Source organism: Sarcophilus harrisii, chromosome 6 (assembly GCF_902635505.1).
Source record: "Sarcophilus harrisii chromosome 6, mSarHar1.11, whole genome shotgun sequence".
Lineage (NCBI taxonomy): Eukaryota > Metazoa > Chordata > Mammalia > Dasyuromorphia > Dasyuridae > Sarcophilus > Sarcophilus harrisii.
In genome coordinates, this window is record NC_045431.1 from 218942373 (window position 1) to 218969435 (window position 27063).

The 27063-nt window shown below is 36.9% G+C and overlaps 1 protein-coding gene across 1 annotated transcript; it reads left to right on the forward strand.

Annotated features, from left to right (window-relative positions):
- Positions 1–26503, forward strand: PRRG4 (proline rich and Gla domain 4). Its single transcript, XM_003773666.4, has 6 exons — positions 1–320; positions 1488–1600; positions 7030–7193; positions 9492–9540; positions 11552–11684; positions 21923–26503. The coding sequence occupies exons 2-6, from the start codon at positions 1498–1500 to the stop codon at positions 22152–22154; spliced, it is 681 nt and encodes a 226-aa protein (XP_003773714.1). The 5' UTR covers positions 1–320; positions 1488–1497; the 3' UTR covers positions 22155–26503.
- Positions 26504–27063: the final 560 nt, after the last annotated feature.

Here is a 27063-nt window from a genome sequence, read left to right on the forward strand (position 1 = left end):
GGCCGAACTCGCCTCCACCGCCCGGGACTCCGCCCGCTCCAGGAAGCGCCAGGGAGCCCGCCCGCGGAACCCTCAGAGAGCCCGCCGCCAGCACCCCGCAGCCAGCGCTCCGTCCGGTGCCGGGGCAGCGGTCGCAGCAGCAGGTTTCTCCCGGGAGCGCGGCTGAGCGGTGCCGGCTGGCTGACCCGCAATCAGGAGCCCAGGCTCTCAGCCTCCGCCGGCCCCGCTGACTTAGAAAGAAGTCGGGGCAGAATCCGGGATCCACTGCGGGCCTGGCAGAGACCGGACGGCCGCTCCGGAGCATGTGCCAGCTGCTCCAGGTACCGCCGGGCTGAGCGCGATGGGCGGGAGGGGGACGGAGAACCGGGCCTTTGCGGAGCTCCAGACAGCTCGGGGAGGGAGGCCTGGAGTTTGGAAAGTGAAACTCGGTCACCTGGGAGACCTGCGGCGGAGGTAGGAGGGAGGCGAGAGGGGGAGTCTGGGGTTTGGGGCTGGGAGGGCTGTAAATCCCGAGAAGGAGGACGGGGCTAGGGGCGGGGTCTGGAGAGGTCTCGGGATTCTGGAAGAGGGAGCGGGTAGCGGCAGGGAGTGGGGCGGGGGGTGGGGAGGGAGAAAAGTGATTGTAAATGAAGCCTCCTTAACCCTAGTGATGGGAGAGACTCTGTGACTTATGAACCCTCGGATGGGGACTAGGAGTTGGCGCTTGGGACCAGAATCTCCTTTACCTGGGGGATGGCGATGGAGTGAGGTGGGGGGTGGGGGAAGGATGAGTTCTGGAACTTGAGCTCTAGTAGCTCGGACGGTGGGTTCCGGGGCATTCTGGGGTGTTTAAATAAAGACTTGGAAACCCGGACTGGGGGAGGGAGTTGGGGGCGGGGCACGAAGTTTGGAATCGGAGCCTCCTTTATCTTGGGGGGGGGAAGAATCTGGGGGTACTGTCCCCTGGGCCGGGGCTGCCCGCTAGATTGGATAGGAAGCGGCTTTGTAGGAAAAGGATAACCTTCCTTCCGAAGAGAAGCTTGCCAGGGGGCCATAGACATTCACCTTGGGGTGGAGAGGCGAGAGGTAGGGCTGGGGCTTGAGGCCGGGACTGGATCCCTAACGGCTTGTTTCCCCATTGCCCCCGGTGGCGGCGGCGGCCCGGCCCGGCCCGGCCAAGGTGTGGGGCTTGGCCGGGAGGGGAGCTCTCCGGGGCCCGCCGTGACAGGTCACCCCGCTGGCACTCGTTGGGGACGCCTAGGACTTCCCAGGAAGTGACTGGAGGTTTTGTGGTGGGTGTAGCGGAGGCCACAAGGCCTGGTGAGAATGCCCAGGGGGAAAGTAGGAGGATGGTGAGAATCCGGTTACTCCAAGAAAGCCTGCTCAGCAGAACCGCCGGAAAACTGAGACTGTGCTGCCTCTGGGGTACTGTTGGCTGGAGGCTGGCTGGAGGCTGCTTGGAGGCTGGAGACAAAACCTGTTGTAAATGTCGATCTTTTGTTCCGCAGATGCCAGACTATGTTTAAACTTTTGGTTCTGCTCAGCAGTTTGCCTGCCATTACCGTTGCGTTTCCTCCCTGCCCAAGAAGTCCTCAGGAGTCTACACATGCTGGAAAAGACGGTAATCGCCTCTTTTTAAAAGAAAAGCAGTTCTGCAACTGTAGCCATATCTTTTTTTTTTCCGTCAAAAATGAAAAAATCCCCTAAAACACCACGTTTAGGGGAATAATCAGCCAACAGGAGCACTATAATTATAGTAATAAAATAATTTCTATAATTTGCAAAAGCATTTTATTTTTTATCCCATTTGGTCCTACTCCTGGCAGATAGATGCACTTGTCTCCATTTTACAGATGAGGCAGTTGAGAGATTAAGTGATTAAGAGTCACACAGCTAATCAGTGATAGATAGATCAGAATTCAGATCTTCCGGAATCTACTTTAACAACCTATTTGGCTTTTGTTTTCCTTTGTTTTAAATTCAAATCAAATTTAAATCAAATCAAATCAAAATTAAATTCAAATTCAAATTCAAAAAAGGGTTTCTTCCCATATTTAATGTGATAAATGCACATTTAAATCCTATCGAAGATTTGTAAGTAATTAAGTACAAAGTGTCTCTGATTATTGCAGAAAGATTTGTGACAATTCTTTAAGTCAGGTCTATATGGTAGTCATAATATGTCAGTCAATATTTATTAAGACCTACTATGTGCTAAGCACACTTTGGAGACAAAGAAAGGCAAAAGATTCAAGGAGCTTCATCTGGTTATGATAGAGAACATGCAAACCACTATGTACAAATTAGATATACCCAGAATAAATAGGATGGGGACTAAGTATAAAGGGGGAGGTTCCGACAGAAGGTGAGGAGGGAGAGCATTCCAGGTATAAGGAATTGGGGAGAGTTGTGAAAATGTCTGAAATCAGGAGATATAACTAAAAGTCCTGGTTTAAAAGAAAAGCAAACAGTTGCTTTTCGAAATCAGGAGATCTGGGTTCTAGCCTAAGACTTGTCTTAATAAATCAGCAAACGTGTTAAATGTCTACTGAGTGTAGAATACTGTGTGGGGTTAAGGGAGATACTAAAGAAAGCAAGGTTCCTGTCCTCCTGGGGATCCTGGGATTATAATTCAAACTAGATCCTCCTCAGAGACCAATCCTCTGATTTTACCAGATTTAGCCTGATTTTCTCATTCTATAGAGGCTTCCAGTATAAATGAGCTACAATTTAGGTACATGACCTTGGACATATGGCACATCACCATTCTAGGCTTCAACGTACTCATCTATGATCCTCAATCATCAGGCAAGATCTCTAAGACATCCTGTCTAAAATAATGTTACTCTGGTAAAGGTGGGAAGTGAAGAAGAAAAGTTAGATTAAGACATTGCTAACTGACATAAATTCTGGATCACTAGAAGCATTTGATACATTTATACCTCTGATGGGTGCCCTGAACAAGACTGAGCCTGGGTAAAATTGAGAAGTGGGTAAAGTTTGTCTGATGCTTGCACTCTCCCACCTAATTCTGTAGTACCCAGGTTCTGAACCTAAGTCTTCCTTCTTTCTCCCATCTCCCATCTATACTTGTTTCTAGCTAGTCAACAGTTAAAAAGAATCCATTGAAATGGACCTCATCCCCCATCTAAGCTCACTCTTACCTAGTCATCTGTTGGAAACTATTTAACAAATCCACACTAACTTTTTAATGATTGATAAGGCTCTGCTAGGGACCTAAGGTCCAGGAGGGCATCCTGCCCAAACTGGAAAGGTGTCAAGGAGAGACATGAAAGTGGAATTCTGTTTTTTCTTTGGGATCCAATCTAGCTAAATTCTTAGAGACTTAATATCAGAGCATGTATTCTTTTAACCACAGCAACATATGAGCTATATACAGAGAGGAAGGGAGATGTCTTGGGACAGTGGAAAAAATACTGGCAATAAAGTCAAAGGACTTTTGTTTATTTCCTTCTGCCACTGGCTATAAGACCTGGAACAGTACACTTTGGGTTTTCATTTCCTCGACTGTAAAATGAGATTAAACTAGATGGCTTTTGTGGATCTGTCTGGCTCCCACACCAATGTAATCATGGTTCCTTCAAAGAGTTGTTCAGTAGATTACTCCTTCTGGGGCAGTCTCCATTTTAACGAGGGAGGATGCCTTATCTCACAGGAATGACATTTCAGGTATCAGAGTGGGAAGTTTTCCTAGCACTGATACAGATCGTACCAAATAGGCAGTTGCCTATGCATAAAGCCAACCAACCCCACCTAGAGTCTGAGCTCCCCACTCCCTTCCCACCCCTCCATACCACAGGAGGGATGCCTGCAGGTGTGATGTGAATCTTTGAATGGAGATATTGTAAGGGGAAATATGACCAAGGAAGGGAAATCTCATTTGGGGGGAGAAGAAAAGGAAGGAAGAAAGGTGATAGGATACTGGGTGATAGGATAACTGGAGTGTTAATCAGTCAGCAAGCATCTATTAGACACCTGCTCTGTGTCAAACATTTGGAAAAATTAAAAGTAGTTTGAAGGGAAAGGCAGGCATGAAAGAAAGGAATGGAAGGTCTCAAATTATACATTTGAAATGTAGGGCTTAGACACAAAGTTAACTATATAATAGCCTAGGTATTAAGCTTAAACTAAATAGGAGGGAGATTTTGGTTGGGGAAATCAAAAGTCTTGTGCTAGGGACATGTTATCAAGAATATCTAAAAGTTAAATGAGGCAACAAGATGTGGAATTGGAAAGAGCTCTGGGTCAGGAGTCTGAGTTTAAATTCAGCCTCAGACACTTATTAGCTGTGTGACCCTGACAAATCACTTATTCTGTGTTTGCCTTAACTCACTGGAGAAGGAAATGGCAAAGCACTCCACTATTTTTGCCAAGAAAACCTCGGGGACAATGTGATCCCACGGATTATAAAGAGTTGGACTCAGCTGAGCAACAATAGTTATATAATACTTTACATACATTATCTCATTGATTCTCACAAGATCCTCATGAGATACAGTTAAGGGAAATGAGGTGAACAGAGACTAAATGACCTGTCCAGGGTCACACTGCTAGTCTGTGGGTTGGATTTGAACTGAGATCTTCTGATTTCATTTTCAGTATTTTAATCCCTGTATCACTTAGCTACCTCCAGGCCAGAGAGGTTTTTTAAAAGTGTCTCAAGAGAAAATGGAGGCATTACTAGTTCAAATTAGCCCTGTTTCCATCAGAAGCTCAAAATGGGTGAACTGGAGGTTTAAACAAAAAAAAAAAAAAAAATGACTACAGTCCTTTAGAGACCCACAAGAGAGATAAAAGAATCAGCAATAATTGACCTTTATATATCCCTCTAAAATTTTAAAATGCTTTGCTGACATCATCTCATCAGAATGTCATAATAACCTGTGATACATTCAACCTTGTTTTACAAATCAGATCACCGAGTCTCCAAAAAGCCAAAGGTAGAATTTGAAGCCAGTTCTTTCTGATGCTAGAAAAGAAGTCAGGTAACCACACCCTTTGCCTACTCTGTTCTAGCCCAGGTCACCTTTCACTCTGCATTTTTGTTTAGGAAGATAACAGTAAGAATTTTCATATCCTATTTTTTGTAGGCTGCTTGTCTTGTCCTTTCACTCTCACTGGTTCCCTAATTGGGAATAAAATCACTCAATTTTTCTATCTTACATTTAAAAAACTAGTTAGAAAAAGAAATCAACAAATTCTCCCATTATTTTGTCTTTCCCCCATAGTCCCTTTCACCCTCTGAAATGTGATATTGAATGATTCTCTCTCAGGGAGTAAAGTATCATTATGGATGTCTCTAATATTTCTTAACTTTAAGGCTATAGGTAGATCACTTTTAACTTCTGTGAGCCTTAGATTTCTCATCTATAAAAGAGACATTTAATATTCACCTCATCGGGTTGATGTATAACTCACATCAGATAATAAATGTGAAGCTTTTGCCAGCCTTAAAACTTTATATAAATGACAGTAAATCTGTCATCCTCCTGATCAGCCTCCCAATAAGTTTGAAGAGGTTCCTGGCTAGAAGACTGATCACACTTCAGAAAAACCATTTCCTTTAGGGAAGAGATGTTGTGATGGGCACCAGCAGGGGGAGGACTTGCACTGACAAAACCATGGTCCACACTATTAACAGTTAATACAGCCTCATTTTGTACTTCAGCCAATGTGTCTATAAAATATACATTGTGTGTGTGTAAGGTTGATTGGCGTAAAGCAAAGTGCTCTGGTCTAAGCCTGGAACCCAAAAAGAGGTGAGAAAACGCAGCTCGGGCAGGGGACCTGAACGTATCACATCACACAGTTAATGTTGGTTCTATTGAACTTTATTTTTTGTTCTTTTGATTTTATTCTTTGACAGTTTTCTGAGCAGTGATGGATATATCCAGAGATAAAGATTATGTGAAAACAAAAAATATCAATGAAAATTTTAAAGGAAAAGAAAGAGTATTGGATCTTAAGAGTCAGAAGAACTAAGTTCTAGTACAATAATACTAGCTTTTGGTCCTGATCAAGTCCCTATGCCTCAGTTTCCTCATCGGTAAAAATGGAAATGCTTTTACCAGCTTTACCTACCTCACAGGTTGGTTGTAAGGAATGGAGAAAAGATCTCTGCTGTGGAAATTGCAGTGGATTGGTTCTAGAGAGTTATCTCAAACACAGAGAGTCTCAAAACTACTAAGTACAGTTGAAACTATTAAAATTTAAAGCTTCATTAAGACTTTTAGGAAATAGTATTAGAGGAAGAATTTGAATCCCAGTCTTCTCAGCTCATAGTCTAGTCTAGTGTGAGAAAGCATTTACGAAAATTCAAATATCACGATTATTAGCTCTATCATATTTATGAATCACCATTTCCTCGAAGAAGATTCATGGAGAAATTGACTAATCAAATCATTTCTTTTTAGGTAGAAGGAAGGGTTGGGATTTCCTGTAATAATTATTGAAGTTGTGAATTTGAAAAGACCTTAAGGATTGATTCTTACAAAGTCAGTCTGACCTTTTACAGATGAGGAAATTGAAACCCAAGGAGATTTTGAGTTTCCCAAGATCCATGTAGTTGACTGGTGGTAGATCCTAGATCTCCTAACTATCATTTTAATGATCTTTTATCATGTCACAGTCTAACTTTGTGCTCAATGGAGAAAATAGCTGGGAAAGGCTTTATCTATAGACTTGGTGTTTGTTTAATTAAATATCTAAAAACAAAGAATATGCCTTTAAAACAAACCTTCCCTTATATATAATAAATGTTCCTCAGATTGTTAGTATTTACTTTACAGAACATATTTTTACTAGAGCAATTCCCTTTTATCAGAAATTAGATATCATTTAGCCACAACAGCAATGTTTTTCCCCACCCTGAACAAAGGCTACACTAGTCTGTGATCATGGGGAAGCCTTAACTTCCATATCGGTATAATTGAAATAATAAAACTATAATATTTGTGTTAAATTGGGGGGGCACTAAACTTATTTTTAATTTAAATGGTCCTCGTTTAAAACCTTTTGTTGCTTCGTTAGTCTTTACATCAAAAAAAGAAGCCAGCGTCTTCATCCATAGACGTCTCCTCCACAATAGATTTGACTTGGAACTCTTCACTCCTGGAGATCTAGAAAGAGAGTGTCATGAGGAACTGTGCAACTATGAGGAGGCCAGGGAGATCTTTGGGGATGACGACAAAACGGTAATGTAGCTGTTTCATGAATTGGTTGGAAGCATTAAGTAGTTCTTCAATAGCAAAATCTCTTTTCTTTGAAAATTATAAATATATTCTTATAGTCTTAAAATGCTTTTAAACCATTCCCTTGATGTATTTCTGTCTCACCAAATATTTTTAGGTACTGGGTCTGTACTAATTACTAAAGTATTGACTTATACGTTTAGGTGAGTTTAACATCTCTTTTACTTAAGGTCAGTTAAGAATAAAAAATTGAAAACAATTTTAGGAGATAACTAGATCTAGTTGAAGGACTTAAGTGTCAAAGTTGATAGAGCACCTGGGTCTGGTGTCTTTCTGATCTGAGTTCAAATGGGGCCTCAGACATTTACTTGCCCATTACTGGGCAAGACACTTCTGTCTGCCTCAGTTTCTTGAACTATAAAGATAAATAATAATAATACCTACTTCCCAGGGTTATTATGAGGATGAAATATTTGTAAAGCACTTAGCAATGACAAAATCATGAGTCCTCACATTATTAACTATTAATAAAGCCTCATTTTGTACTTTAGCCAATATGTCTGTAAAATATATATATAGATAAATATACATGGGTATATGTGTGTGTGTGTGTGTATTCACATATATATATATATATATATATATATATATATATATATGGATAGATAGAGAGAGAGACAGACAGACAGATAGATAGATATGTGAGGTTAATTGGTGTAAAACAAATTGACCCCTAAGTCTGAAACATAAGAAAAGATGAGAAAATGCACCTCACTGCCATGTTTGTAGAGTCAGGTATTATGTAATTGCTTCTTCCTGTGCCCAGTCCCCAGACTGAGGCACATCTCTAGTTTAGCTATGTGTCAAGTTATGATGCTAATTTTAAAGATTTCCTAGGAGTGAGTGGACATTCTCTTATGCCTCTTATTCTTTAAATAACCATTTAATTTCTTATAATAAAGATTCTTCCTTAAATCTAATTAAATTCTCTCTTTCCCAACCTCTATCTTGTTCAAAAACAAAAATCAATGAAGGACCTTACTATAATAACAGGTCTCACACCTCACAATGTTTTTTGCCCCATAATCTTTTATTTTGCAGCTCAATCATAATTTTCCTTAATAATTTTGCTTTGTGTGTTGTTTTTCTTATGAATCAATTAGTCTCTCTAAATATTCTTATGCAGATGTGAAGACCAGGGATCTCTGGTCTTCTCTGTCTGCCACAATTGTACTTAACTGTCTTTACTTTGTATTTGTAGCCTATTTGGGCACACAATGATTATATTCTATATTTATACTGTCTTTTTTAATTTTATCCCAGTCATTTGAAATTCTAGTCCTTTCTTTTAAGTAATGATCTTAGGAATATCTTTAAGATGTACCTTTTTTGATTGACCCTGACATCCTGATAACTGCTGTCCAATTGCAAACTCACCTAGAACAAACTAGGCTAGACTAAGTCTAGAGCATCTTTGGTGGGTCAACCCCACCTCTTCTACTAGGTACCTATTGCCTCCTTGCTTCAAGTTTCTGTCTATGCCAGTATAACTTTCTAAAAGCCATTAAAATGATTTTCCCCTAAAATTCACATATATTTGTCATTCTCTGACTCACTAAACTCCATTGATTCCTTATTGCCTTTAAGATCAATTATGAACTCCCCTTTGTCTTTTGGTTCCCAAACCTTCCTTTCCAGCTTATTGTACATCACTTCCATTCTCTCACACTGGTCCATTATCCATCTTTGTATCTTTGCCAGGGTTTCCCCTTATGCCTGAAATAAATTCTGCCTTCACCTTCTCTCAGAATCTATTTCCTTAAAAAACTTAGCTCTGTATGATGAGTTTCTCAGCCCTCCCCAGCTGCTGGTATGTCTTTGTCCCCCAGTTACCTCTAATTTATTTTGGATTTGTCTCATATAAATTTATATAGGTACATGATATAGCCCACCAAAGTATATGCCCTCCTTGAGTATAAGATCTGTTTCATTTTGGTTTTTGTACCCTAAGTATCTAGCACAGTGCCTGACACATGTAGGTACTTAACAAATGCTTTTTAATTAATTATATTGGTCATCACTAATATTTACTCAAATTGTGGTTGGGTAAATGAGAGAAAGGCTGCTCCCATCTGGTAGTTGGTCATCATCCTGGCTAAACCAGGGCCAAACAGCAACCCTGAGGTTAACAGCCCTTAGTTTATGCCATATCTCTCTCCTTAATTGGTGAGTATGTTAGACAGCACAAAATAGAACCATTAACAAATATCTCCTTCACTAAACTTTGATTTACTTTTGCAGATGGCATTTTGGAAGGATTATTCAGTTCGAGGACCAAGCACAAGATCAGGTGAGTTAAGAATTAATTAAATAGAATTCATTTCTCTCCTTTCCTTTCTTATAATAAACTTCAGCTTTGTGACTAATGATCCTAACATTAAGTTTGCTTGTTGCTCAGTGTTTTTAGTCTGTAGTAGACTTGCATTTTTCTCCTTCCCCTTCTTATAATAACCTTCAGCTTTGTAACTAATGATCCTAACATTAAGTTTGCTTGTTGCTCAGTGTTCTTAGTCCAGGGGTCCTCAAACTTTTTAAATAGGGGGCCAGTTCACTGTCCCACAGACTGTTGGAGGGCAGGACTATAGTAAAACCAAAAATTTTGTTTTGTGGGCCTTTAAATAAAGAAACTTCATAGCCCTGGGTGAGGAGGATAACCGTCCTCAGCTGCTGCATCTGGCCCACTGGCTGTAGTTTGAGGACCCCTGTCTTACTCTGTAGTAGACTTACATTTTTCTCCTTCCCCTTCTTATAATAAACTTCAGCTTTGTAACTAATGATCCTAACATTAAGTTTGCTTGTTGCTTGGTGTTTTTAGTCTGTAGTAGGCTTACCAATTATCTACTCGGGTAGCTGAGGCAAATGGAGGTAAAACTACAATACCCAGGTATTGAAAATCGAGTTTGCTGAGATATTAGGGGAGTGAGATAATAGACTTCCTTCCAACTGACACCACATTTCTAAGGGACTCTTGAAGACTACAGGAGGGAAATAGACAAAGTCTAGACTTGCATTATTACGAGTTGAATACTCTCTGCCAGAGTCAAGTGGATAAATATTTTAATTTTTTTTAACTGCTTAATAAAGTAAGATTGTTAGACTGAGTTAAGAGCCTTTTGGAGAAAGTGATCTCTCTCCTATCTTGGCTGATTATCTCTAGCTGTTATTCCTGCCAGATTTTCTTTCAGTCCCCTCAAGTAGGGCCCCACATGCCTTGTGGACTTTGTTACAATGGCCCTACTTGGAGGGGATAATCATATTTATCCAAGATCTTGCTACTAAATAAAATTGAATAGGCGAGATGCTGTTTCTATGATTTTCTTCCTCTTTGGGTCACATATTATTGATATGAAAATTGCAGAATGATTATCAATCTGCATGGGAAGAGAAAGTTTCCTTACAGTAGAATAAGTCCTGTATCAATGAAATCCGTAAGCAAAAAGGCAAAACCAAATTCAAAAACAATCTCTGAATGATATCTGGAGCTCTACAGATGCCATTTTAAATAATTTAAGTGTTATGCTAGTAACCAGATCAAGATAAACAGATTTGCCTTCAACAGATTTTCAATATTAATAATAATAGCATTTTCATATCCCTTTAAGATTTGTAAAGTACTTTACAAATATCTTATTTGATCTTTATCAGAGCATGAATTCAAATTCAGCATCAGACATTTATAGCTATATGACGCCAGGCAAGTCACTCAACCCTGTTTGCCTCAGTTCTGTAAAATGAGCTGGAGAAGAAAATATTGAGCCATTTCAGATATCTTTGCCAAGAAAACCCAAATGGGGTGGCAAAGAGGCAGACATGACTGAACAACAACAACTCTGGGTGGTGGGTGGTTTTCTCTGTTTTTACAGATAAGGAAACTGAGGCAGAAAATGTTAATTAATTTGTCCAGGGTTACACAACTAGTAAGTGCCCACCAGGCAGTCTTCAACTTGTCTTACTCTTCAGATCTACTACTCTATCCACTGTAGCATTTAGCTGCCTAACTTTAGAAGGATCTGAGTTCAACTCCTGCCTCGGATACTTACTAGCTATATGACTCTGAACAAGTCACAGTGTCAGTTCTTCATCTGTAAAAATGGAGATAATAAAAGCACCTAATTTACAAAGTTGTTTTAAAGAATGAATGAGAATAGGTTTATAAACATCTGCTACATGCAAAGCACTGTGCTCGGTTCTGAGTTTGTTTTCAATAATATACAAAATGCAGGAGAAATTCAAAATTATAGATGTGTTCTGCAGTTGCTATAGGAATATTGACAAGAAGTGATTGAATAATTTCCCTTAAGATGGTGAGAGAGAGAAGATCGATGTTATGGGACTTCTGACTGGATTAATTGTAGCTGGAGTGTTCTTGGTTATCACTGGATTACTTGGTTATTATTTCTGCATCACCAAGTGCACAAGAAGAAGACAGCCATGGTACGTATAGCTGAGAATCCGTTCTCAACAGAACATGACACTGTGTATTGTTAGCCATATGTTAGGAACATAGATTTTGTGAGATAAAGTAAAATGGAGTGATTCTGCAAAGTCAGTCAACCTTTATTAAGCATCTTTTATGTGCCAGTCACTGTATTAAATTACAAATTTAGATACAAAAAGGGGAGGGGAGAGATACTCCCTGCCCTCAAGAGCTGACAATCCAATAGGAAGGTATAGGAGAATCTAGACATGGGAGGGTTTTAAATGCCAAGTTGAGATGTTTGTGTTTTTTAGCAGAAATTATAAAAAGTCAATGAAGATAGAAATCATATTTATTGCATATGAAATGGACTTTTTATTATATTATACTTACTGCAAGGTATAAGAGCAAGATGTAATACAGAAGTGTCAAATGTGCAGCTTCCTAAGCATGTATCTGGAACCAGATGAAAATGTAATTAGGAATTTTTTTCTCAAAAACATTTTCTTTTTCCAAATGCAAATAAAGATGGTTTTCAACATTCATTTTTATAAGACTTGTATTCCAAATTTTTCTCCCTTCCTCCCTTACTTTCCCAAAACAGCTAACAATCTGATATAGATTAAATATATTCAGTCCTTTTAAGCATATATCCATATTTGTCAGGTTGCTCAAGAAAAGTCAAACCAAAAAGGGAAAAAAAACAAACAAAAAGGTGAAAATACTATGCTTCAATCCACATTCAGTTGCTATAGTTCTCTCTCTGGATGCAAATGGAATTTTCCATTTGGGAAATATTTTTAAAACAAACATACAGTTTAAAATGATTGAATGTTGAAATGTTGAATGTTGAAAACTATCTTTACATGTAACTGAAAATAAAATACTATTGAATTCAAAAAATTTTAAAAATAAATATTCAGTACTGTCTAGATAACATCACAGTTTAAAATCAAATCCATATGTGGCCTGTGAGGATTCTTATGTGATCAGTGGTATCATTTCTGTTTGAGTTCGACAATACTGATAAAGTAGTCTCAAAGCTGCTCTCGGAGTAAAAAGAAAGGATGCTAGTTTCCACTGAACTACTACTAGCTGTCAGAGGAAACTAGCATCATGTCTGGCATATAGTAGGTGCTTAATAAGTGCTGGTTGATTGAAACTAGATTTTCCTTATCTCTAGAGGCAGCCAAATGGGTTGAATCTGGAGCTAGAAATCCTAAGTTTAAATCCTGCCTTGGATGCTTACTATTATTTGTGAAGTATATATAAATGCCAATTATTATTTTTCCAAGCTAGCAAATCTGTTAGGTTAAATGACTGTTTTGGTCAACTAAATAGGTTTCATAAAATTCGATCCCTACTTAGAAAGACAAAGTCATTATTGCCATAATGATTGATCTGAGAAGTTTCTGATTTGCAATGGAAAGAGATCTAGATTGAGAGTCAGGGAAACTAAGTTCAAATCCCCATCTTGTCATTTGCTTGTCTTGTGTGACCTTGTACAAAGACTGCTCCATAATCCATTTCCTTACTGTAAAAAGACTAGTTGGATTAGCTGGCTCCTGAGTTTCTTCCTTATCTGTATCAGAAGCATGTGAGAGAATAAGATATAATAGAAAATGCACTGGATTAAGTTAGAAAACTTTTTTGAAATGCTTCCCAAAATCAGCTTTTGGACTTCAAGTAATTCACCTCTCAGAGTCTCAGTTTCCACATCCATAAGAATGAATGGGTTGGACTAGCCCAGCTTTTTAAACTGTGGGTTATGACACCATATGTGGTTGTGCTGAATGTGGCAGTCACAAAATTATGATTATTAGTAAATGTTTGATTTATATTCTTATTTTATATACAAGATATATACATGGGTAATTTTTCAGCACTGACAATTGCAAAACCTTTTGTTCCAACTTTTCCCTCCCTTCCCCCAGACAGCGGGTTGACCAATACATGTTAAATATGTTGAAATTTTATATCTCTTTATAAACAGGGTCACATAAAAGTATCTTGAGTAAAAAGGGATCATGAGTAGAAAAGTTTAAGAAGCCCTAGATGACCCCTAATATTTCTTTCAGCATCTCCCCTTTTTCTATTATTAAAAAATGGTTTATTCAGTACTTTAAAAGTTATAACCCAGTTTCCTCACAAAAATCCTATGATATTGGTGATATGGCTCTTAAATCTCTTGAGTTTCAGTATTCTCATCTGTAAAGTGGACATAACTGATTTACCTACCCAATGACTTGGCTGTAGTAGGTATGAGAATTATGATTCTGATATAGATTAGAGTCTTTTCATTACTCCCATTGATGTACTTCATAACTTTCACTGATAATTTCTCAGGCTAAGAAAGAGTTCCAAGATTTTGGTTTTTTGTTGTTTGTGGTGATGTAATTTTTGTTTTGTTTGTTTTAATTGCTTGTAGTAGGTAAGCAGCAAGATGTAATGGATAGAGATCTAACTTTGAAGCCAAGAATACCTAGATCCCACCTCTCCTAAATACTGGCTTTGGATCCTGGGAAAATCACATAACCTTTCAGTGCTTCAAGCATCTCTCTAAGACTAAGTTGTAGACAGGATGCTGATCTGTATTGATAAAGAAAGTTCTTCTCATGTAAGCACCTAATGTCAGTGAGATATCAACTCCATCCTTATCCCTATAGAGTAAGCATCGGTTAAATGCTTCTTGCTTGGCAATGTTGAGTTAATAGAGAATGTAGGAATCGAGCCTTGGGGACTGTGACTATATACTAAGCACAGAACACAAAGTAAATGTTTAGTAAATATTTGTTGAATTATATCAACTTATATGAATTTGGAAAATACAAAAAAGGACCAAGTCTTGTCCTAAAAAATAATAATATTCCAGAGTAAATAAAATTATCTTTTCTAATACTTGGAATCTTTATCTATCTCTTTTACCGCTTTACAGATCAGTATCCTTCTGATATCATAGAAGAGATTGCTAAGGACATCCTCTTTATAAATTAATGTTTCAATTTAAAATTTTTTTTAAATCAAATTAATTTCATCTGCTGTAAACAGCTTAAGTAACTTACCTATTCCAATGGACCCATTAGAACTTTAACAAAATTAATCAGCAATATAAAAAGAGATATCTTTTTTAAATGGCCTAAAAAGTTCATGAACTCCAGGTGAAGAGCCTCATTAATGTGGTTCAACTTACTTCTATTTTATCAACAGAGAAAAATAAAGCAGAAAGTCAACAATCTTCCTTCTTGATGTTCTTTGCCTCAATAATGTTGTAATCCATCATTTTCATTAAATTTTAGATCAAGGAATAGAAAGATGTGGAATGGCCTTTGGTAGTCCATATAGATCCCATTATAATTGATTACAAAATCCATTGACTATCCAGAGATCAATCTATCAAAGCATAAAAAATACCTGTAGAGCTGTAATTACAAAGTATCCTGTAAGTCTGAATGCAGATTGAAGATACTTTTTTTAAAATCTTATTTTTCTTGGAGTTTTTTTCCTTTGGGCTATTTTCTTTCACATGACTAATATTAGAAATATGTTTTACATGACTGTACATAATAGACCCTATATCAAATAGCTTACCTTCTCATTGAGGAGGAAAAGAAGGGAAGGAGATAATTTGGAACATAAAATTTTTAAAAATGAATATCAAAAACTATTTTTACATGTAATTGCAAAAAAAATTTGAAAAAAACAAACAAAAACCAAAATACTCCTTAAAGAAAAAGAACAATGTAAATGGCTAGAGGAATATTCTGTGTTGATAACTGGGTCATTCTATGTCAGTATAATGGAAGAAGTCCCCCTAGAGCAAAATTCAGAAGGATCTGTCCAGCAACTGTTTGTTTCCCCTCACTCATGTCTCCAGATCTACAGACCTTCAACAGTTTTCTTTAGTCTGTGAAGTTTCCACTAGTCTTCATTTGATAGTTATCCATCCTCAGCTACTAGTGCCACTAGGCTGCTGTTGTTTCTGCAGTTATATATTGCCCACCCTCCCAGATATAACTTTATCACCAATTAACAGCATCCTGGAATAGAATAGAATAAAATGGAAACTTCTTTAAGGCAGGGAACTTTTGTTTGGAGGTTTTTTTAATCTTTTTAACTCCAACCTAGGGCTTTGCTAGGAGTAGAATCTGATAAATGTTGTTGAATTGAATTGAATGGTATGAATATATTAAAAATATGGGAGAGACGAATATGGGAAAGTATATGGAATATGGAAATATGGGAAGTATTGGAAACATGGAAGAGACATTGGGGAAGCAGACAAGTTCATCCTTTAAGAACCTCTTTAGGGATAGCTAAATAGTACAGTGGATGGGGTACCAGCCCTGAAGCCAGGAGGACTTGAGTTCAAATCTTAACACTTAATACTTCCTAGTAGTGTGACCCTAGGCAAGTCACTTAATCCCAGTTGCTTCAGCAAAAATAAAAATTAATAATATGGAATATTAATAATATATAATAAATACTTATTTAATAATAATTTTAAATTTAATTTTATATTTTAAAATAATAATAAATAAATATTAATAATGATAAATTTATTCCATTCTGTCATTTTTACCATATTTCTCTATCCTCATTCATCAAAGTACCTACAATGTTTTATGTTAAATGCTGGGGTATTAAATGACTCTCGTCCTCAAGAAACTTTCAGTCTAGCAAGAGGAATATGAAATATGCTCCTCCCCTTTTTCTTCCCTCCCAACTCTTATAATAAGGAAATGTTTTTGTATCACTTCTAAAAGCCACGTTATCACATATGGTGCTGTTTCTACAGTTATTTGAGTCAGATGGTCTAGCGCTGATTTAATTTCCTACGATTCATACTCTTGCCTGTTACTTTGTCCTTCATTTTCTTCCCTTTTTATCTTTTCTTCTTCCCCTCTTTCTTTCCTCCCTTTTTTTCCCCCTGAAGTACTCCTTCCCTTTTGCTCTCCATATAGACCACAAGGGGAAATGTGGAACAGTTGTCTTGGGTACTTTTGTTCTGTAAAGATTATAGGATGCATGTAATTAAATGTTTCACCTGTTTTGAAAATTATATCCTTTGAGTTTCTGCAGTGTTAAAGTAACAGGATACTTCATTATTGGAGGCGGGGCAGTAAGGTGTGGTAGAAAGAGCGCTGAACTTGGCATACCAGGGAGCTGGTACCAACCCCGTACCAGTCTCACAACGGTCCCTAAATCTTCCTAAGCTTCAGGGTCTTCATCTCATCTGTAGATCTCAGGTTAAGAACAACTCACCCATCCCTGATCTACACTGATGAAGCCTTTTGTGCTATTAAAGTATGTGTGCTAATGGGAGAGAGCCAGAGGAAAGACAAGCAGCCTTCTTTCCTTCTTGGTAACACATATATTTCAGTCATGGCCTTCAGGAAACAATGCCTTACTTTGTATTATCTAACCCAGAGGAGCAACTCAACTGGCCAAACTTTTGACCCAAGGAGGAGGGGGCCGGCCCTCTGCCAGGTCTTTGGGAAGCTCTATTGGGAACCATGCTGCTGCCTTCCTAAAATTAAATCTGAATTTGTCCTGTTTATTTCAGAGTCCTGGCACAAGATAGCCCCTGTTCTGGGGAGATGGTGAGAATTCCTTGGGGTCATTGCCCCCAGGCAGGTCCTTCCCAGATCTATCAATGTGCAGCTGGGTCCCTCTAGCTGGGGCTCCAGCCTCCCCACAGGATCTGAGCTTTGGTGGGGTTTTCCAGAGCTGGGGAGATATCTATAGTTTGAGGCTAGAGGTTGAGGTTCCCCAGCTGTCTCTCAGTGGTTTGTTGTAAATGGGTAACGGCCAATATAAATTCTGAGTCTTAACTTCTTCCTGGGTCCGTTGGGGAAAAGATTAAGGGCAGAGGATTGCTGTGAGGTAAAATTATGCCCTGTCTTTGAAATCTAAAGGCGGGCAAAGTGTAGGAATTAAAAACAAAATGAAACCCAGAGAAGATAGTTGGCAACAACAACAACAAAAAAAAAAAGTTTGAGGAAAACTATGGTATTCAATGTTTTGTTTTTTTTTTGAAAGTTGAAACCAGAGCATTATTACATCATCTTGGCAATAAACACATGCCAGATAAATGGATGATATAAAATCATTTCATTTCTGTTATGTCAGGAAGAAAGTGCCTAATGTGATATTCTTCATTTCAAGATGGGATAACTATGAATTCAGTTAAAATGAGCCCATAATAGTGTTTCTAGAAAATAATATTTAGAATGTTTTTTTTCCTTCTAGTCACAATGGTTGGGTGATATTGTACAGAACACTGGAGCCATTCACTGACTTGGTGATAGAATTGCTCCCTTGTTCTCACAATGAAAAGGCAGATTGCTTTAAGATGACTTGTAATTAAAGCACAACCTGGAATGTGTTTATGATAAGGACTTGTCACTTGCTTGATCCAGCAGCTTAGGGCAAAGAACTATTCGTTTGTCTTATCTGACATACCTGAGCCTTATGGGCAAACAGAGGGCTTGTCTCCCTCCCAAATAGAGGGCAGTTCAGCTTGATTGAGCAGGGGATGAGTATTTATCATAAAGACATTCCAGATTTCTGACACAAGAGGAAGTGTGTTTAATTTGTTTCCAAACACACTTGTGCTAGTCTCACCAGGAGTCCATTATCAGTTATTCCAGAGAGGATTAGCCAGTTTATGAATTAGCCTTTCTTTGCCTCTCTTCTCTGTCTCTCAGTCCCCTGTTTCCCTCTCTCTCTCTTCCTCTCCTTCTCGTTCTCCCCCTCCTCTTCTTCCCCTACACTTTTCCCCTCTTCCTTTCCCTCCCTTACTCCATCTCTGCTTTTCCCCCTTTTAACTGCAGTATTCATCAATTCCTCCCAAAGAAGAATAGCTGACATTTAAAAATGATTCACATTTTTTATTAAAGCATTTTTTTCAAAACATATGCACGGATAATTTTTCAACATTGACACTTGCAAAACCTTGTGTTCCAAATTTCTCTTCTCTTCCTCTCACCCCTTCCCCTAGATGGCAGGTAATCCAATATATGTTAAACATGTGCCGTTCTTTTATACCTATTTCTACAATTATCAAGCTGCACAAGAAGATCAGCTCAAAAAGGAAAGAAAACAAAATGCAAGCAACAACAAAAAGAGTGAGAATACTATGTTGGGATTCATACTCAGTTCTCACAGTCCTCTCTCTGGGTGTAGATCGCTCTCTTCATCACAAAACCATTGGACTGGTCTGTGATTCACAATTTTTAAAGTGTTTTCCTCACAGTATGCTAGAGCAAGTCTGATGCAAGTTGTAGTACCTCCATTTTACAGGTAGAGAAGGTGAGGGCCTCTAAATTCAAGGACTTGCCCAGGAAGTAATTAACTAGAATTCGGGACTTACAGTCTTTTTCTTCTGTGTCCACTTATTTCCTTCCACAATGTCCCCCTGCCTCTTAACCTTCAAAGGCAAGAGAAAAGAAACACAGATCAGTGAATTTCTCATTCAATCTGATCAGGAGGAAATTATACTCATCAGCTGATATGGGGATTAGATATTGCCTCTGGATTTTCAATATCCAGTTTCAAATGACCACAGTCATTTGGACCATTAGTCCATAAATAGAAATCAGTCAACAAACAAGTAGTTGACTGATTATTTTATTTATAATTTATTTATAATTATGTTATTTTATTTTATTAAGTTTATTAAGTAAATACTGTGTTCCAGGTTCCATGCTAATTACTGCAGATACAAAAATATATAGTCACCTTAAGGAACTAGCCACTTAATCATTCAATGGAATTAATTAATTTATGAGTGGCTGGGAAGGAGGTTTGAGAAGGAATGCATGTCCTAATATTTAACAAATAATAAAATTAAATAAGTATAATCTTATATATCAATAAATTGTGTGTTTAAAATGCATACAATAGTACTGAGAGAGATAACCATAACCATAATAATAGCTGATGATAGTTTAAAACACCAAAGCTGTTTCATATCAACCACTCACTAAGTGTTAAGTACCCAATACATTTCAAGTGACTAAACCCTCTGCAAAATACCAGTGGGTAGGGATGGGGACAGATATAAATAAAGATCTTATGGATAAATAAAGCTAACACATAAAACCATACACATTATAGAATAGTAAAGGCATCCTTGACTACTTTGGAACTTATATTTCTCTCTTTTCTTTTTAAAAATTAAATCCCCATCCTGACACATACTGCTTATGTGGCCCTGGGAAAATCATTAACCTGCATTGGCAAGGAAGATTTTTCACTAGGTATATCCTATACTAGGCAGCCAGGTGATAAAATGGTTAGAGTTGTTGGTTTGGAATCAGGAAGCTCATGTTCCCGAGTTCAAATCCAGCCTCAAATACTTACTGGTTGGGTGAACCTGAGCAAGTCATTTAAACTCTGTTTACCTCAATTTCCTCATCTGTAAAATGAACTGGAGAAGGAAATGGCAAACTGGTATCTTTGCTAAGAAAACTCCAGATGGAGCCAAAAAGAATCAGACAGGAATGAAAAAGACTAAATGATAAGAGTCCCCTAGCCTAAGAAAATCAATTCTGAGCCAAAAAATAGTGTCATACAAATTATAAGTTCTGTAAGAGTTGAAAAGAAGAAAAAAAGGAATAGGGAAAGAAAAGAGTTCTTTCATTTAATTCATTATAATATAACAAATACATTATGTATTATATAATATGTAACATTGCATTGTTATTACATATAATTATAGTATATGAATTGTATATAATATATAAATATGTATAATAAATTCATTAATTTATAAAAAGAAAATAAGGAAAAATAAGGACTGAAACTATTAAGGCAGACTTAAGCCAAGCTTGAATGAACAGGACTTGGTGGAGGAAGAATCTGCAATGCACAGTAAATCAAGGAAGGCCTCTTCTCTCACAGTGAGGGCACTGATCTGAGCTAGAAGGTCTTTCAATTTTAGGGAAAAGAAGGAAATAATTAGGTAGGATGAATGATATCAGATTATGGGAGGCCTTGAAGGCCACATAGTAGAGCTGGGAAAGATTTTGAGTAGGGAAATAACAAACTACAAAGACACAAAGATGTCTAAAAAAGATTAGCACATTGAATAGAAGTTGAAGTCAGAGGTAGAGTGGGTGCTCCAGAAATCCGAATTATAAAACCATTCATCAGATCAGGACTGGGAATGATGACAGTGATTATAATGGAACTGAATAAAGGAAAAGATCAGTGGACAAAATCAAATTATGAAAACTACAACTAGAGCTAAAAGAAATCTTAGAGATCATCTCATCATAATTTCAGCACTTACAGCTGAAATCCAATCTTCTCATTTTATAGATGAGGCTACTGTAATTTAGAGAAATTAAGTGATTTGCTCAAAGTCATCAAGTTATAGAATAATTATAAGTAATTATCATAGAAATTTATATTATTTATATAATCACATTATTACTGATTATGAATAATTATAGTGTGAATATTACAATCTTTTATAAATGTTCTCATAATAATAAAATTATAACTAGTATTTATATGGTATTATACAGGTTGCAAATCACTTTACCAATATTTTCTCATTTTATCCCCCAATATTCTTGAAGATAGGTGTATTATTCTATTGAAAGATGAGGAAACTGAGACAGACAGAAATTAAAGGCCTTCTCAAGGCTTATGCTGATAAATGCCTGGGGCAGGATTAGAATTCAGGGCATTCCCATCTCCAAATCCAATGCTCCAGCCACTGCACTTTCTAGCTGTCTCTAGCTATAAAAAAGTGTACTATAAAAAACACAGTCTTTGATATGGCTTCAGACACTTACCACTTCTGTGATCCTAGGCAAGTCACTTCAACCTGTTTGCCTCAGTTTCCTCTTCTGTTAAGGGAGCTGGAGAAGGGAATGGCAAACCTACAGTATCTTTGCCCAGAAAACCTCAAATGAGATCATGAAGAATTGGACTTGACTGAACAACTAAACATCAACCAAACTGATGTTTGAGGTCTCTCCCAATCATTGCTTTCAAGGAAGTGGGCAGTCCACAGCTGTTACACATTATACATGGTTTCAGATTTTTTTCAGTGTATCAGTCTGTTGTACTGTTTTTTCCTCTAAAAATAACTATTTTTTTTTATAGAGAGTGCCTCCCTGGGAAAGATAAGGAGCATAAAAATTTATTTTAAAAAAACTACTCTTTGATTTAGAAATATCACCAACAATGTTTTTTATTAGTATGAAAATGAAATCGGTGCTATTGATATGTCTCTGTTTAGTTCCTCAGCTGTCTATGTAAGAACGGGTCGACACCATCCAACTATTATTTTTAGAAGACATGAGGAATCTGCCTTAACCCCGTCACCTCTTCCCCCAGAGGATTCAGGACTGCCTTCTTATGAACAAGCTGTGGCACTGACTGGAAAATATGATGTTCCACCTCCTCCATATCCTGGACCAGCAAGAGGGTTTAAGGTGTTTAAAAAGTCTATGTCACTACCTTCCAACTAAATCCCATGTCAATTTGAGAAATGGATGTTTATTCAAAGAAGGAGCCATGACTCAGTTCTCCAGTAGCTTAAAGGGCTGGCCATTCCACTCCTGTAAAGGTATTAAGATGCCTGGTTGTTTACTCCAGATATCTGGACTTTTACTCTGACATCAGAATAATGAGGAAATGGGCTTCATTTTGTGTGGATATGTGTGTGTAGGTAGGAGGCAAGCACTGATTTAAATTTAGGAGTATTCAGATCATTAGCCCTAATCAGCTATATTAGGCAAAAGATTACTAATTATAGTGTTCTGAAGGAAAAGCCACATATCCACTATAACAGAAAGGGTTCTAGATTGGTTGTGTTGAGAATTGAATTAATGTTAATACGAGAATTTTTTATTCTGAGGCATCTTGCGTCGAGATACTAAATATTTTGTCCCCTGTTGATTTTAACCATCCAGCAAAAGAAACCTTGTGAAAAGTTTTTAAATCTCATGATGAATCAGTGGTCTTTAAAACATAAAAAGGAATCCTGATGCTTATTGTATATAAAATAGCACATAATATTCCTTACAGGTATTTGTACTTAAAGATTATGTCCAGTTATACAATAGTGGGAAAATACCTTCATTTTGATCCAATGGATGCTGCCATTAGAGCTTGGGGGTCAGAGGTACAGTGACACAAAGTTGCAGATTATAAATCTAATTCTTTCATATCACCAAAAGTGTTTCTAGGACCTAGAATCTCTAGATTCTGTGTGAATCTGCCCATCCCACGAGGAAATAGTTGAATTCCATCTGTATAACTAATATGTTTGGTTCATATGAGATTACTCAGGTTGGAAGTTTTGTTCTAACTTATAACTAAGTTTAATCAGGAAATGATAATTTATTTATCCTCTTATTATCTACATTCTAGTTAAAGATGTATATGATTTTGTCACCAGTGATCCTTTGCATCTCTGGGATATGTTTTCTCAGACATTAAAGCACACTTAAAATGATCACTCAACCCAAATTCCCTAAATATCCTCTCTTCTACTGTCATTCTTTCTTTAAAAACTTAAATGAACTTGAACTTTCTATTTATAGATGTATAGATGTACATATTTTTTCCCCCTGTGGGGTGAGATCAAACAATACCATATCCCTGAGATGGGAAATAGAAAATTCTATTCCTTAAATATTTGTCAATTATTACATTATTTTTTTTTGTTTTATATGATAATTTACAGGGTTGTTTTTTAAGGGGGGAGGCTAGAATTAATTTGTCAATTTGATGATATGTGCTAAACCAAAGTGGTACTGTTGGTTTAGATAATATAAATCACACACCTAAGTTGGAGGGGTTTATATTCTTGGATAGTAAGATCTTATTCAACACAGGCAAAAATAAGATCTTTGCCACTCTAAACTTCTCAAGGTTTTGTACTCTAGGCATGTTTTTTTCATAGTCCCTTCCATTTTTTGGCCCATTTGTCACTAACCTAGTTACAAATTCACAGACTGTCAGAGGTACATGTTTCACATCCTCATTGTACAGAAGAGGAAAAACAAGACCCATAGTGGGGAAAGCACTTGCCTAATACCATCCAATTCATAAGTGGAAGAATCAGAAACTTCACATTTAATTTGAAAAAGTAGCCTTTTCTTTTAACTACACATTACTACCTACCAAAAAATACTATAAATAATTATGCACTAATTTTACATAACACTTCTTCTTGAATTATTATAAATACTTTTTCTAGTATAAAGACTTCATTTCTCTCCCACAACCTGTTTTCTGCCTTTGACAATGGATAATCTAACAGATATCCTTCAGGGAGACCAAAATTTCCCAGGGAGTTCAGGACAGGACTGAAATAGAAATTTTTCTTCAAACCCCGAATTGGCTCACAAGATCACACATTACCTAATGATATGTTAGTCAAAATTTGTCTTTATTTAAAATTGATGATTGAAATGTGCCTTTCTCCTAAATGACAGTAGGAGTTTTTCTTCTGAAATGTTGTGAGTCCTGCCCATTGACACACAAGCTACATCCAAATTAGCTTCAGAGCCTCTGACTCCCTCCTTGCTATATGGCACTTATCATTAATCATAAAACTTTAATATGAAATGAATTAATCTCTGATTCATCTTCAGAGAAACTGTGAAATCCATGGTGTTTGTAGAGTATCTCTACAATTCATGATAAGAGGGAAGACTCTAATTGACAAATGGCTTTATTAAATGCAACATTTCAATATTAACTTATTATAATTTTTAAAGTTGTATCCTATTACTTATTTTTATTCCTTTTTTTTGTCGTTTAGTATTTACTATGAGATCTCTATTGTTTCAAAATGCTATCACCTCGCGTTCCACTGAGCACAAAGTTTCCCAGATAATTAGACTAGGGTTGGGTTTTTTGTTTTGTGTTTCATTTTAAATTAGAGATTGGATGGAATGGAGGCTTTCTTTTCATTTGGTTTGAAAGAAGCTGGCTAATAAATCATGACAGCTTCAGTGTGGTGATTCTGTTGGGCCAACCAAGTCCAGGAGATAAGTGATTCACTTTTACAAAGAATATCTCTTAAAAAAAAAAAAAAAGAATTCTATCTGTGGTGTTTTGATTCTTTCCAGATGTCTGTAAATTTATAATAGAGAGTATAAGAAACTCAAGTTTATTTTTAAAAGTTTAAATAATAAACTATTGTATCTTCATTTGCCATTATGGTCTAAAATAAACTACCATTTTATATGGGGATAGTGGTAGGGGAAAGGATCTTATCCCTTACCTCGGGTAACTTGCGGCAATGTATTCCCCACCAATAAATTATGAATGTGTATGAATGTATCAAATTGTTTATGGTCCTAGGTGACACACTAGCAAAACTAAAAACAGTAACATCTTAAATTGTTCCTCAAAACTCGTTTCCAGAATTGAATTCTAGCACATTCTTGCATTTTTAACATAGGGCATTAATTTCTAGGATAAAAAAGACAGCAAAAAAACCTCACATCCATGACTGTTTTTATATCTTCATTGAATATGAACTCATCTATTGTACTACGCCATTAATTGAATATGAAAAATTTAGAAATATTTGTTTATATATATATATATATATATATATGTGTGTGTGTATATAAAACTGTGTATAAATATATGTGCAGTTGATTTATTTTCTCTGGAGTGTTTGTCATTTCTGTGGATAAAAATCTTCCTGACATTTGGCTAAGTTAGATGGTATGATCTAGATGCTTCTGAATGAATGGGCCAAAACCCATCTCTTCTGCGCACTAAGTCAGCCAGTCAGATAACATTTTAAGTGGCTACCATGTACAAAACCTTGGATCAGACAGTTCTGTTGGATGACAGAGCTTCCATTATAACAGACAGTGACTAAACTGTCATAATATGAAACAATAGAGATAAAGATAGGACCTGTAATTTCATTGATAAGAAAGAATTCCCACATGAGGAAGAATAGGAAATGGTAGTTTTATAAAAAATGGATAAGGTGATAGTGGGAGATCTGTGAGCTAATAATTACAATGAATTTTTTAAATTTCAAGAAGGTTTATTTTTCAAATATGACCCAAAAATGTTCCAGAAATTGTGGGTACTACATATTTAGATACTTTAATGAGGACATTGAGTAATGCTCGTATTACAGGTCACTCATGTCAATAGAAAATTGAAGACTGACCTTAGTTATTGACTCTACCTCCTGTGTTCCCAGGAGAGTCAATTATTCCTCGGGCAGGATTTTGTTCCTACTTTTCAGTGTGTCTATTATTAGAAGAGAGAAGAATCTAGGATGGGGGAAGGGAAGATACTAAGGATGAAAAAGGTTAGCTTTCAGTGACAATTACATTCAGGTTTTTAAAGTTAGACATTACCATTGCTGGGCATTTCTCAAAATCAGCCTCAGGTTCCAAAGATTTCATTCAGGAGAAAGCAAGGGGGAGAAGCTTTAAGATCATGTACTTAAACATAGAATTTGCAAAATGGCAACAAATCACCCACTGTGCACAGAATTAGTTATTAGTAAAAATATTTTAGTTCTGAACTCATTGAGAATGGATTCATTTCCCATGTTTTCTATTCAGTTGCACTTTAAAAGGCTGAGTTTCCACATTAGTGTAACCTGATACTGTAGAGATTTAAAATTTTCTGATCAGTTAAAAACATTTCTCTTTGGTTATGTGAGGCAATCTGCCCAATGTGTACTGGTATTTTTATCCATTAGAACAATCAACTTTTTTTTTTTTTAAAAAGCACATCTTCCCTAAAATCTTCAATGTATCATAAATCATCATTTATTATTATGTACATTTTTATAATATAAATTGTATAATAAACTTGATTTATAATGGCATTTTATACTAAGTAAATATTTATTACTTATTATAGCATTTTAGTAGCTTCATTTTACTATTCAATTCATTGTCATTTTAAAAAAATCAGTTGGTACAAGTTGTTACTTAAATTTGAATATTGGACTCATGTCAGACTGTCTGCCATGTACAGCTTCAAATGGGAATCTGCATGGTAAACACTGAGAAGTGGAACGCTATTAAAAAGGTCTCTTTGAATGATTTTGAGGTTGAATACTGAGGCCCCATTCCTGGAATGCAGGATTTGACATTAGGAAGACTTTGATTCAAATCACTGCTCAGATACATACTAACATGATCCACAGCAAAGGTACCTAACATCTATGGATGTCCAGCAACTATCTATCGATCTAATAGTCAGGCTGCAATCTGCATGAAAGTTGTTATTCCCATCGCAAGAATTGTCTATGAAGATAAAATCACAGATCTTCTCCACAATCCCAGTATGTTTTAAGATATTGTTTTTTCTCTTAGAGTTGTTGTGATCAAAATATTACATTAATTTGTTTTTCTTCTGAAAATGGAAGTCATATCT

Coding starts and splice junctions, on each gene's coding strand:
- PRRG4 (XM_003773666.4), top strand. CDS start 1,498: ATGTTTAAACTTTTGGTTCTGCTCAGCAGTTTGCCTGCCATTACCGTT. Junction 1,601..7,029: donor TACACATGCTGGAAAAGACG/GTAATCGCCTCT, acceptor TTGCTTCGTTAG/TCTTTACATCAAAAAAAGAA. Junction 9,541..11,551: donor AGGACCAAGCACAAGATCAG/GTGAGTTAAGAA, acceptor ATTTCCCTTAAG/ATGGTGAGAGAGAGAAGATC.